Source organism: Heterodontus francisci, chromosome 2 (genome assembly GCF_036365525.1).
Source record: "Heterodontus francisci isolate sHetFra1 chromosome 2, sHetFra1.hap1, whole genome shotgun sequence".
In the NCBI taxonomy this organism is placed as follows: Eukaryota; Metazoa; Chordata; class Chondrichthyes; order Heterodontiformes; family Heterodontidae; genus Heterodontus; species Heterodontus francisci.
Genome location: NC_090372.1, coordinates 42,081,952 through 42,095,589, shown reverse-complemented (window position 1 = coordinate 42,095,589; position 13,638 = coordinate 42,081,952). Strand labels below are relative to the sequence as shown.

The window sequence follows — 13,638 nt, the reverse complement described above, 5'->3', positions numbered from 1 at the left end:
GACCCAAAGAATATGAAACTAGTCATTTTTTGTGATGCTTCACATGCTAATAATGTTGATGGGTATTCAAGTACAGCTGGTTTCATAATATTTCTGATCAGTAAAAGTGGGAAATGTCCTTTTAGCTTGGGAAGCAATGAAAATAAAAAGGGTTGTTAAAAGTGCTTTAGCTGCAGAAACGCTGGCTCTTGTGGAGGCAGTAGATATGGAGTTCTATTTGTCAAATATCTTAAGAGATTCAATACAAGGGGAGTACTGAATATTAGATACCTACTGAATGTTAGGTTACGGATTGCCCTTGCTGGATTGAAACAAATGCTGGAAAGGAAATCTCCAAAATTAAATGGGTGCATGCAAGTCAGCAACTATCTGATTGTTTTATGAAAAGAAATGCATGATTAAATAAATTTTTAGGGTCCTTGAGGAGGGGCATCTCGCAATGTAACACTTCATACAGAATATGGAATTTATTTTGATTTGTTTTAAAATGTTTGTGCACGTTAAACTCTAACTTTTTAAAGAAAAAGAGAATCTGTTAATTGTGTTTAATCATATGTAGATGGGAGGGTTTTACTTGAGTATATACAAGAAGTCACTTACTGAAACTGTGTGGAGGTTTGAGTAAGGAGTTGCATGTTTATAATATTTTTACTTTTAAAATGAATGCAAGACTGAATAAAGATTGGCTCCAGTATAATCCTTCAATACAAACTTTCTGAAATAAAATATTGGTTGGAGCGTTAAAGTGTAAAATGGCAGTGTTTGACATCATGGTCTGTCTTCTCTGCATACTTCTGGCAGACATTCACTGCACATGCATTAACGGCCTCATCAATATGCCGTCTGGCATGATTCTTCCCACAAGTGTGCACACATGCCTCGGATGCTGCTTTGTATGTCGAAGGGCATTTATACGGCCCAGTAGATGGGCGCTAGCAAACCCAATTTCTCACCCAGTGTTAGAAAAATATTTTTGCCAAAATACTGTTGCAGGACACTTGAGTGATATCATCAGATAAGGTCTGCTGATGAAATGGAGCAAGAATTTCCTGCCTCCCTTTCATTTTTTTAAAAATAGAAAGACTTGCATTTAAATAGCACTTTTCACAACCAATGACTCTCAAAGCTCTTTACACCCAATGAAGTGCTTTTGAAGTGTAGTCATGTTGCAATGTAGGAAACACAGCAGCTAATTTGCCCACAGCAAACTCCCAGAAACAGCAATGTGATAATGACTAGATAGTCTGTTTTTGTAATATTATTTGAGGGATAAATATTGGCCAGCATTTGAGAGATAACTTCCCCACTCTGCTTTGAATAGTGACATGGGATCTTTTACGTCCAACTGAGAGGGAAGGCGGGGCTTCTGTCTAACGTCTCATCCGAAAGACAGCACTTCAAACAGTGCACCACTCCCTCAGTGCTGCACTGGAGTGTCAGCTTTGATTTTTGTGTTCCACGTCCTGGAGTTTATGTACTTCCTTTTGTACCAAGTTCATTCAGAAGTTAGAGACTATGATCAGGCTTGACTTTATACATGTAAAGCTCAGATTTAGAGCTCTCTCTGATATCTGTGGAGACATATATATATGGAGAGAGAAAGAGGAATGGTGTAACAAAGCCAGGCTTCATTCAGTTATCTATCATCCCCACAATTCAAAAATCTATAACTCTAACTGAGAAATAGTTTATTTTGTGCCAAGATTGATATTAACACCTGTTAAAATGATGAGTTCTGGCTGTTTTAACTTTCCTTGTTATTCCTTCCTCGTGCGTGATCTGTAACCCAAATCGCACAGATCTTGTGACACATCTGCACTGGCAAGAAATTCAGTTGATGAACACCGAGTCATACAAGTTCATAAAGGTCTCTGGAAAGTCATGCTAATTGTCAGATAGCTAACATTGCCTTGGAACTTAACTCTTGAGCTATATAGAAACCTCTGATACTTTTGTGATAAACGCACCATATTTAAGTCCATTACTTACATCCTGTTCTTCATTTTTCAATAGCTGATCTGCCTTATGTTCTTTAGCATTCCCATAAGGCAGCAATTAAGAACTTATTCATCATTTTCCACAAAGTTGTATTTATCTCAGGAGCTAGTGATGCCTGAATTATAAAGACCACTGAGGTTTTCCACTTAAAGGAGCTGTGTTCTGACATTCAGAATGCTTTTATCAGGTATGATTAATTTCCTGCCTGTTATTCTCTTGGCTGTCAGGACCCAACTAGGAAAGTAAGTTCACGCTTGTGCAGTAACCCCATAGAGCAGTATGTAAGGACTACTATGACACTGTCTGAAGGTAGCAGTTTTGAGTAACACGCATGTTAAAGTGTTGGGTTTGGGTCAGGTCTCTCTTCCGGGTCCAGCATTCAGGCTCTGGTTGGGTCAGGCTGGAGGTGGACAGTGCTGCCTTGCTCCAGGAAGTAATCTTTCAAATGAACATTCAGGATGTCAAGGCGGGAGACGTACAGTCTGCACTCTGCAGTAAAGCCTGGCTACCCGACTACATAAGTCAGGTCCGGGTTGGGTCGGGCATTTAAAAAAATTCAGGGACTCGGGCGCAGGTCGGGTTCGGGTTGGCTGTTGTCGGGTCAGGCCCAGGTTGGGTTTTAATTTTATACCCGAGCCAGGCTTTAACGCATGTACTCATCTAACCTTTCATGCTGAATTGCACAATGGTGCAGCTGAACGCCAAGTACTTGGATCATCATGATTTTCCTCTCCAGTTTCGTGCTACTTTTGATCATTGCTTCAAATAAGTAAGACTGTTAGATTAATTACCATAGGTATGGTTTTCTGTGACTATCATTTGGTCTACACATGAAAAGTTTCACTCTCTGCCCCGTCGTTATCTGTCACCTGATGCAGCTTGAAGTTTTTTCTGTGGTCCAAGTTTTCTTGTGGTATCTACACCATCTGTTACATCCTTTGGTCAAAGTGTTAAGTTATGGTTCAGGGCTAAATCCTTGTATGCACTGGGGTTTGTCAAGAGTATCAGATCCATGCCCACAATTTGATGTGAATCTTTGAAAACGTCTATCTCAGATGTTGTTCCATTCCCCTTATACCCCTTCCTCCACCGGAATAAAGTTTTAATTTATGTGCATAGATGTGTGCAGAGATTGAACTATCTTCCAAGAACGAGAATAGGTATATCAAATATCTTCAATAGGTAATTCGCATTTAGTTTTGTTCTCATTAAATAACACTTTTTGCTGGGATAGTTGATTTGCACTTAGTGGAGCAGTAAACCCACATTATAATTTGTAGGTTCCTTTATGATGCAGGGCTTACACTATGAGGGGTGGCCCATTTAGCAACTTTAGCCAAAAGATGCACCTGGACAGTAGCTGAGTTTGCAGACATCTGACCCTGAGCCTTTGAATGACAGGCTGATCATCTTACAGCTAGATTTGTTGAAGTCGATCTGTTCTGAAAAATGACTTCCATATGGTTTTGTATTTCTGAACTAAAAATAAGACAATGAATTTCTCTGGCAGCTTTCTGCAGCAGATTCTCAGGAAGGTGAACAGAATGGCCTTATAAGTAGAATTGATGAGGGAGTGGATGAATTTTTTACCAAGAAGATAACGCGAATGGAGTCAAAGTAAGTTTTTATATTTAAGTTGCATCAGTTGATGAGACCATTGAGATATTAAAGTAATGGATTAAAATTTAAATTGGATTAAACATTATTTGTCACATTTTCATTCTCAACTATGAGTATAAATTCTAAATCTGATCAAAGAAGCATGTCTGAATCATTCAATCCTGATGAAAGGTCTTAGATTGAAACATTGATAGATTTCTGTTTCTCTGCAGATGTTGCCTGATCTGTGGCATTTTTGACAGCTGTGAGAGAACTGGCCACAACTAATGCCACACAGCAATCACCGTGACATTAAATGTTGTACTGGTATTGGTTAATGTTGAATGAACCATGGAATGAAGTGGTTTTTGTTTCCCTTTTTACCTTTATTGGTCCCACAAATAATTACCTTTAGCCAATGCTGATTGATATAATTTCCCAATAAGTTAGACAAAATGCCGATCCTGATTTAATCCTTCAAAGTCTTTTAAAAGGAGGTTCCAGCTCACTCTCTGCTTTCATGCAAGATCTTACTTTACAAATGGCAGTATTTGTATTTATCCAGTGAAAGGTTGCTCAAATTGCAGGACAGCTGTTGCTGCAACTATCAAGGCACCCCATCTGTCATCAGGTGCCAGTAATAATAACTGCAAACCTGAATTTTTCTTTGACAATTTTAGTTAACAAAAAGATAAAGATGGTCAGGTTCCCTATCTGTTGGTCTTTGTTGCCTTTCAATTCATACTACAACACCTGCAACAAATTTAAGCAAGATCTAACATTTCTTTGTTCAGAATTCAGGTAAGTCTTTCATATCTCTCATATTTCCCAAATGTTCTGTCAAAGTTCAATATAGATCTTTGGCCTATTTGCATAGGGTATTTCATAATCTAGGTCATTGTTCCTTTAATAAAAGCAAAATACTATGGATGCTGGAAATCTGAAATGAAAACAGAGTTGGAAATACTCAGCAGATCTGGCAGCATCTGTGGAGAGAGAAACAGTTAATGTTTCAAGTTGGATATGACACCTCTTCAGACTTCTTCCTTTCGTTTAGCTACAAAAGTTAAAGTTAACTCATTAGTCAAAAAGATCAGCAAAGCTGGAATTGTAGAGTGTCTCTTTAGATTATCCTTTAGCTGGTTGGCACTAGCAGGGAAAGTTGAAGCTATTTCTTGTACCAATGTGCAAACAGTATTGGTACTCTGCAAGACAGCTACTTGGAATAACCTTCATGCTTTGACCAAACGCTTGGTATCTTGATCTGATAGGAGTTCTGGCAGGTTGGCATTGTTAGTTGAAGGGTTTCAACCATCAATTCGATAATACTTTAGTTTTATTACTCTGTGGAGTTTAGATTAAGAGAATATTAGTTTGAATACCAAGTGCATGGTCTTTGTCATTCTGTGACCATAAATCCACCTCCACATAAAAATTGCCCATCTCTTCCTGCTTCTCTGTTCTCAGCTGGTGCTTGTAATTTATTATTTTTGTTTAAATTTGGTCTACCTGGTAACTCTTGCAAACTGCAGCCAGGATCTGTTGGAATCACTCTGGTATACAAATAGGGAAGATGGCATAATAAAGTTATTTTTCCCCCCACCATATCTGGAGTATTCATTTGTAACTGAACACTGCATATCAACAACTTTCCTCAGTGATTCTTGGCTGCAGAATAATATATTAACCAAACTCAGGGTAAGATGGGGCCAAAAATTAAGAGAGTATGCAAACATGATTGTATCCAATCTTCTCCATGACAAAACTACAGAATAATTCTAAGATGCCTATTTTATCGGTGCTAGCTTCAGCTAATTCCAGTGTGTGGAAGATAATAATTGACAAATGAGGAAACCAAAGTTAACGAATTAGCATTTGTTCTTTAGCGCCTCCCCTCCCTCCAAAAAGCCACACTAGATACAGGGGGATACTCTATGAACCATGTCTGTGCTGATCATTATAACTCAAATATTAATGCAAGTCAAGATGAAAATGCAAAATAACGATCAAAATTCATAATATAGTGCAATTCATCCAACTCTTTATACATTTATTCACCCTCTCAACTCTCAAAACTACTGTTACCAGATGTTTTACAAACAATGCAGTCTGTTGTTTTGGTACATAAAATTGGAATAGTCCAGTAACTCATTTTCCTTTAAATTTATTTTTTAAAATAACATGTAGAGTAATGTTGAAGAACTTAAAATAAATGTGTATTAGGGAACTACTGAACATATTGTATGTAAACCAACCAAAGCACCCTATGTGGCTCTTGCAAGTTCTCAGGGGTTTTTAGTTTACTTTTTTTTCTCTTTCAGTCATTAAACACACATTCCACAAATCAATGAGGTTGGTAGGTGACCTGCTTCTCGTTTTCTAACCAGTGGCTCGAAAGTGGGCAAATGTACACAAATTCAAAACTATGTCTTAACACTCCCAGTATTATTTACTAGTACATCAGTGATTTGAGTCACCAGATCACCTGGTTGAGTTTTTGTGTAGATTCAGTGTGTCTGAAAAAAAAAAAAATACAATTCTTCTTTTAAAATTTCATGTTTTAGGAGACTTTCACTAAGGAGCTCAGAGTCCCTGGACTCTGGTGATTCAGATGACAAAAAGAGGAAGGATTCCAAAAAAACTAGTTTCCTAAATTTAATCAAATCTCGGTCCAGCAAAACTGAACGGCCACAGACCGTGATTGTTCCAGAGGAGCCATCGTCACCCAAAGGAGTTATGAAAAGTCCGGCCACAGACCTAACTAGGAGGGAATCGAAGCAGGTGGAACAAAATGGCAGCACTGAGCACTCAGAGGAGCACAAAACACCCGATTCTGTGGATGCTTTATTAGAGGCAGAGAAATTGGACAGCAAGAGCAGCCCACAAGGTGGCCGTTGGTATGGAGTGCAAGTTATGGGCAGCGGACTCCTGGCAGAGTTTAAGGCTAAACAGGAAAAGCGGGCTGCTGTACAAAAGGTAATTAAGAATATATCCCATAATTTCTAACCAGTTATGACATGTTCATTGGCTTTCGCTGTAAGATATATATAATCATTTATTTAATAAGCAGTCAGTGACATGCTGAGGTCAAAGTTATGTGCCTGTTGCCAGAAATTCCATTGAAAACTGTATTCGAGAAGCAGTACAAGTATCCTCCGCACAAAAATGCATTGATAGAAATAAGTATGCTCTATCCTTGTCACGTAATTTTGGCAGTAAATCAGTTACAGCATTGTATATTCTCAGATTTAGAAGATCAAATCACTAGGTCGCTGAAAATGGTGCACTTTTTAACAACGCCTATTTAAAAAGTGAGCTATCTGCTTACGCCTTGAAAGAGTTCCACAGATGAGTAAATAACTTGCGCTACCGTCATATATGTCTCTGGCTTTCCTCTTCAGTCAGGAGATCGTGACGAGGGGGAATATCAATTTAAAATCCTCATGGGCAGTAACGGAAGAGGTTGAGAGAAATGTCTTTATGTAAAGGGTTGTTGGCATGTGAAGCGCTTTGCCTCAGGAATAGTTGAGGCAAAAAATATTGCACCTTTGAAGCAAAGAGTAGATCAACATTTGAAGTAAAGCAAGGCACAGGGCTATTGGGAGGCAGCATGGCAGTGGGATTTGTTATGGTTTATTCTAGAAAAGAGACACTCTCAGTTGATCAAATATGTTCTTTCAGTGCTGTAATCACTTGGATTCCCAAGTTCTGGAAGAATGCAGATGTAGCGGTTAAATCTTGTTTTGTGGTGCTCTTTAGACAAATGAGCTTTTGGTGATATTGCATGTGTCTGGAGCAATAACAAAGATTGGGGTCAGTAAGTGCAACAAATTACTTGTATGTCTGGTAGCTGGTAAGTTAATGTATAAAAAAGGTACTTGTTCCTCATTTATTTGACTTCCATGTACAAGTATAAATTCTATCATTAAAAACAGAGCTAATAAAGTTGGATAAATATGGTTTTGTGACAAATCTCACTCCCAGGCTGAGATGATGTTGCACTGTGGCTATTTTTAATGCTTAATAAAGTGGTTTGCCTGTATACAAAATTACTCTCACCAAAAGAAGCCATTACAAGTGATTGCTACTGGTCTGACGAGAAATATTTCACTCCATCTTAGCTTTCTTGCATTAAGCACTGGGTTCTATTTAAAAATTGTACCATTTTAACCATTCTAAAATTTGATTAATATCTATTTCTGGGTTACAACTGCTGCTATGAACATGAGAGTTACAGATTCTGTTAATTTTTTTTAGTTGTGCCATTATTTTACCCACATCGAAGTCCATTTTGACAGCTGCCTTTGTGTCATAACTAGTCAGCCAAATATTAATGTGCTGTGATAATTTCACACCATATTCAATATTTGTTCAACTTCCATGTACAAATGAATAATTCGCCATCAACTGGCGAAACTGATTTGGCTACTGTGTCTATTAGTTCAATACCATAGGGAAATCACCAGAATCAGACGGTGTACTACTATCTGACAAGGGCCTAAGTTCTTAGCTAAGGCATACTTTCTTTCCTCTGCCATCTCCAATTGCTGTATTGAGAAAAATATTTATGCACTGCCATTAGTTGGTGAATTTCCAAGTCAAGATATTAATTAATATCTTAATTTACAAATGTCTTCCAAAGAGTTTACATTGTAGGGTTTTCTCCTCTTTTGCTCTGAAATGTCAAGAATCAACTGAGTCTTTAGAATAGTTTGAAACATTCCAACTAATTTAATTAACATTCAGGTGCAACAATTTTACCAGCTAATGTAGCCATGCCACCTTTCTTTCTGGAGAGAACACCACAGGGATTAAGGCTATTCAGGTCCTTGACCTGGGAGAGTTGAGGTTCTTCTTGTGGTTGTCCCAACCATCGCTGCAAGTCTGAGTGCTTTTTATACCTTTTTATTCCCGAGTCTGTTGCTGGTCAGAAAATATGTATAGATTTGATTTTATTTTTAAAATTTCTCTCAGTTCAACAGCTGCCTTATCCCCTTTTCTTTATCATTCACTGTCATTAAAATGAATGAGTATCCTTGAACAATCTAGCAGGCTCCAGTCAGACTACCATACATCCTTTCCCCAAGGCAGCTTAAGCAATAAGAAAGACTGTAAAGCTTTTCAATTATAGCCCAGAGGTCTTTGCTCAATTGGTGTTTTGTTAGTATCAATCATGGGTAGGTTGTCGATCCCAAATTAGCCTACTTGTATTTTTGTTTCAACTATATTGGCTGCACATAAGTTATTCTTTCTTTGCTCGTACATTAACCCATTATGCTATTTTACCTTCTATTTACCCTTTTACTCCAGGGTTTTAAGTCCATTCTTTCATCCGTCGCATGTTCCTAGCGAGCATCACCCTGGCAATTTCCATTCCATAGGCCATATTTAGTCCTAAAGAGGCACCAAAAGTTCCATATCAAAAAGCCCAAAATCCTTCAGTGTTTTAATTGACTTCAAGATCTGAAGCGTCATTGACTCATTATCACTGTACAAATATCTTAATTGAGCATTGTTACAAATTTCATATTTGCTCTGAATCATCTCGCTGGGTCAGTGTCATCAGTCTCTTGTGTAAGCAGATCCATCATTCTTCACAATCAAGTGTTTGTCCAGTATAAAGTCATACAGTCGCATTGCCCAAGGGGTTGTGACAATGAAACACTTTGTTGTGTGAATTGGATACTATAATCCTACACTGTGTCCCAAACATGTGCTTTCTGCACTCTTCTGATGAATGAACACTTTAGTGAGAGGCCCAATGAGAATCATCAGGATGCCTTATTTTACAAATAGTAAATGAGCACACAGAGTAACAGTTATAGTTAATTTCACCTTGATTCAATTTAATTCAGTTTCTCCTCAGAGCAAAACTTGCCAAACTGTTCTTGTTAACAAGCTCATTTCTCTGCTCAGTCATCTCTGATTTTGATCTTCTCTGAGCTTAGGATGATAGACCTACCTTTCACTCGATTTATCTTCCTTCCCAGATTTTATCAAGCTGATTATAGGATAAATGCAACTTTCTCTTGTTTCCTAGTTCGACAGGAGGCGAAGGGCATGACAATGATCCTGCTTCCAGCTCTCTCTCTCTGCAGATTGGCCAATAGAGCTGGCAATTAGACTTGCAACCACCTTAATTCTCCTCCCCACCTCTGAGAGGCTAGCTCCTCCTCTTTCCAAATGAATTCTATATTTTAATCTTTTATTACAGACAGGTTGTAAGTGGTGTGGGAGGCTTCCATTTTCACCCCCCAACTGACCGCAGATAGAGGTTTGTTAAAAATGTTAGTCGCTGAGTGTTTTTCGGGTCAAATAAACAGACAAACGACAGGTTTTCTCATGGGTTTAAAAAAGGGAAAGTTAAATTTTTATTTAAAATGTAAAATCTGAATTGTTCGCAACCTTCACCCACTCATGCATGCACACACAAAGATAGATTGAAAGAAGGGAAAGGATAAGAGGCAGTTACAAGTCTCAAGTGATGTAAGAGTTTGTGGTTTACAAACCTGTTGAAGCTTCTCAAGAGGAATGTATTTTCAAAGGTGCAGGCCTGGATGTTTGCAGTCATGAACTTGCTGAGGTGTTGTCGATTTTTGGTGGTTAAAACTTCAGTCCAGAGGCGGTGGTCACTTTTTAAGTTCTCTGCTGTAACAAGTTGAAGTATAGTATCAGCAGCAGTGCTTTTTTCTTAGCTGGACTGATCTCTCAGCCTTTGGCTGGAACTGGCTTTCTGTGGACTTTACTTGATCTCCCCTCTCTCCAGAGGGCAACCTTTTATGGTAAAATATCAATCACATTTGAGTCTCTGTCAGGTCTGCTCCCCTGGTGTGATCACACAATACTTGACACCTATTTATCATGGTTTGGGTTGTGGAGAGATAGTCTGTCTTACAGAGCCTTTGTTGGCTCATTCCTGTAGCTGAGTATCTACGTAATAGATATGTAATAGGCTCCTTTCAATTTCAGTGGGTTTTCCCCAGAACTAATTCAGGCGCAGTTATAATGAGTTTCGTCTTTGCAGACAGGCTTGTTTATTAACAGTACAGGTGGAGTCACCTGACCGCTACTCCATTTCATCTGTGGTACCAATGTGGCCATTTTATTATGGTTCAATTCAAAAGTTGACTTTTTATTGTCATAATTCCCCCAGTTCATTGTTTGTTTCATCTCGGCTCCTTCCAAGCATGACACTTGCTATAAGTAAATTGCCTGTTGTGTTGTCCATGGTCAGTTGATGAGTATAAGCTTTTTATACGTGTGATGGCAACGGCATTGGGAGCAAGAGACAATAGAAATTCACTCAATAGAACCACCTAGTAGCCAGAACATAAGTGCTTAGTGGCAGTTGACGTAGCAAAACTAATGAAAATATTGCAGTTTACAGTTGTCAATATTGGCCCAAGTAGCAGGAGTATAAGTTATGATAGGCAGAAATGTTTGTGGGCAGGTAGTGCATGAACTACAGAAGATGTTTAATAACGCTGATACTAATTTTTAGTATGCCAGTACTATAACAATTAAATATGTGTCTGTTATTGCAGGCTGAGAAAGAGCAAGTTTGCTGCGTGTATAGCTGGAATGCACATGTCTAGGTTGGGATTCTAGTAACCTATTTGGTCCATGGTTAACAAGGATTTTACCTAAAGCATTAACATTTTTTCCTTTTATCTGCTGATGCTGCCTGCTGTGCGTTTCCAGCATTTTCTGATTCTGTTTCAGATTGCTAGAATCTGCAGTATTTTTAACCCTGGGCTATTCAAGGACTGTAACTTTTGAAATGTCAGACATTCAGGATACACGTGCCACTTTGAAGCAACTATGTTAGGCAGAGGTTTTCTGACTATGCTGGTGTAGAGTTTCTACTTTGAGCTCAGTCAGAAAATTGCGCTCAAAATTTGTTTGAATCACATTGGATATGTTACACTTCAAGTTTCTGCTAAAATTAGATTTCCGTAATCACAAACGTAAAATTTTCTATAAATCAGTAGAATTGGGTAGTGTGCTGGAATGTAATTTTTTGTTTGTATTTAAGAGTGGTTCAATGCAGTTCTATTAATACAGCGAAAATGAATTTATCATCAAAAATAAGCATTTTTAAAAAGGGTGTCCAGTCCTCCACAAAGTTACCTGATTTAAAATGAGTTTTTTAAAAAACTGTGCTGAATCATTTAATAGTTTAATTGATGTACACTAGTCAGTTTATTAGAAAATTAAATGCTTTTTGATATGAAAACTTGGTTACTAGTGTTAGTGCGCCTAAGAAAAGGAGGACAATTTGAACAGACTTCTCAAACTGGCAGAATATCGTGATTTTGACCTGTGGGCTTAGCCAGTTTTGAGGACTGGGCCCAATTCTGGTGAATTGAATCTTGAACCAACGTAAAAGATTGCGGAAAACACCAACGTAAGTGGTTTGGGCAAAATTAATTTATGTTTAAAATTTCCCAATCTTTCACTCTGGTTCATCCGATTCCGACGGATTATGCCGCTATAACTAGCGGAAACAGAACCCATTTTCTCTATGGTACTGCTGGAATAATGCCAACTACAGGCTGCAGATGTTAATGCCTTCATGCATTAATTGGATACGAGAGACTTGAGTGAAATGTTAATTGCTATTCAACTCAGCTAGTGCTATGATATAGCTGTCTTTGGTGCTGAGTTTGATGGCTTTATAGCTGAAAAGTTGCCCTGATAATTTTGAAATCTATTTAGAGTGCAGTTTTTATTAATTATAGAGCACCACCTTTTTAATCATCGTATGGACCAGATGACAAAGATGTAAAATCAGATTGGCGACCAGTGTTCTTCAGTTTCCATTTTACTTTGTCGTTATACAGGTTAAGAACTTATTGAGGGCTTCATGGGTTCCTTTGTCACAAATCTTCTTGGCATTGACTCATGATTCTGCATTATAGGGGAGAACCGCTAACAGTTTGTACTGTGCTTTTGTAATAAACGGTATAGAGTTAAGTGAAGTACTGAAATTGGTCACATCTGCTGATTTGCCCGTGTATCTGCATAACCTTTTTTGATCAGCCTGATTTTTTTTTTTAGCCTGATCTATATAGTCTGTCAGTGTGATATTCAGTCTTCAATTTTGCTGTCTTCTCCTCAGAAACTGGAAAATGAAGCTGGAAGCAAGGAGTTATATGAAAATATGTTAAGTGCAGATCGACTAGATGAAACTGGTAGAGGTGAGCACAAATATGATATACCAGTGTCTTGAGAAAGTGCATGTTAAGCTCGTCAGCTTTCACAACTATATAATAGCTACTATTTTACTTTACTAATACTATACACAGAAGTGTAAATGTTTTTCTTTAGCTTTATGTTAGAAATTGTTGTGCCCAACTTGAGCATTGTATCCTAAGAAAAGTAGATGGGTGGTAATTTTTCAAATACTGGTGATTTTGTGCTTTATCTCTTAAAAGAACAACAGTCAGGTGAAGGATGAGATTGGTATTCGTGGTAACGACAAAAAGAGTGTAATACAAAGTTCCAATTGCAACAAAAATATATACAGAAACACCATAAGATTACATATTCTAGCCAATGAATCCAATCGTATTCAGTGAGTGGATTGAGGAAACTAGTGTGACCATTAGAATTAGTTATTTGAAGTGCTAGACCACGTACAGATGAGAAGATAAAATCTGCTGTCAATTTCTGACAGCAAAACTTTGAAGCCATTGAAGGACTAATAATGGAGAGGTGAACATTAATGCAGCTTCAATGTAAAAACCCTCCTACTTCTCAGTCCCAGTTTCCATACAAAGTATCTAGGTTGTCTGGCTGGTGTAGGAAAGTTCATATCCGAGTCACTCAATACTCGGGGAACGAGTGGAGAAATTTATCTTAGATGCTGCAAATACTTAATTTTTCCAACAGGTCTATCACCCATCGCTTGTGAATCCAGTCAGGTCGAGTCCGTAATCCAACCTGGAGTTGGTAATCCAACTTGGAGTCACATAATTGACATATAAACACTGTGCAGTGTAATAAAGAAGCAAATTCAGATTATATCCATTGACAGGC

The 13,638-nt window shown here is 38.0% G+C and overlaps 1 protein-coding gene across 3 annotated transcripts in view; it reads left to right on the top strand.

Moving 5' to 3' along the window:
* The window catches only part of LOC137384042 (F-actin-uncapping protein LRRC16A-like), a 488,125-nt gene that overhangs the window by 455,177 nt on the left and 19,310 nt on the right, over positions 1-13,638 (top strand). For all 3 annotated transcript variants that reach the window (XM_068057622.1, XM_068057608.1, XM_068057615.1), the window contains exons 32-34: positions 3,509-3,615; positions 6,162-6,573; positions 12,719-12,797. In XM_068057622.1, coding sequence (XP_067913723.1) covers positions 3,509-3,615; positions 6,162-6,573; positions 12,719-12,797 — 598 coding nt within the window. The remainder of the gene's footprint in view (positions 1-3,508; positions 3,616-6,161; positions 6,574-12,718; positions 12,798-13,638) is intronic.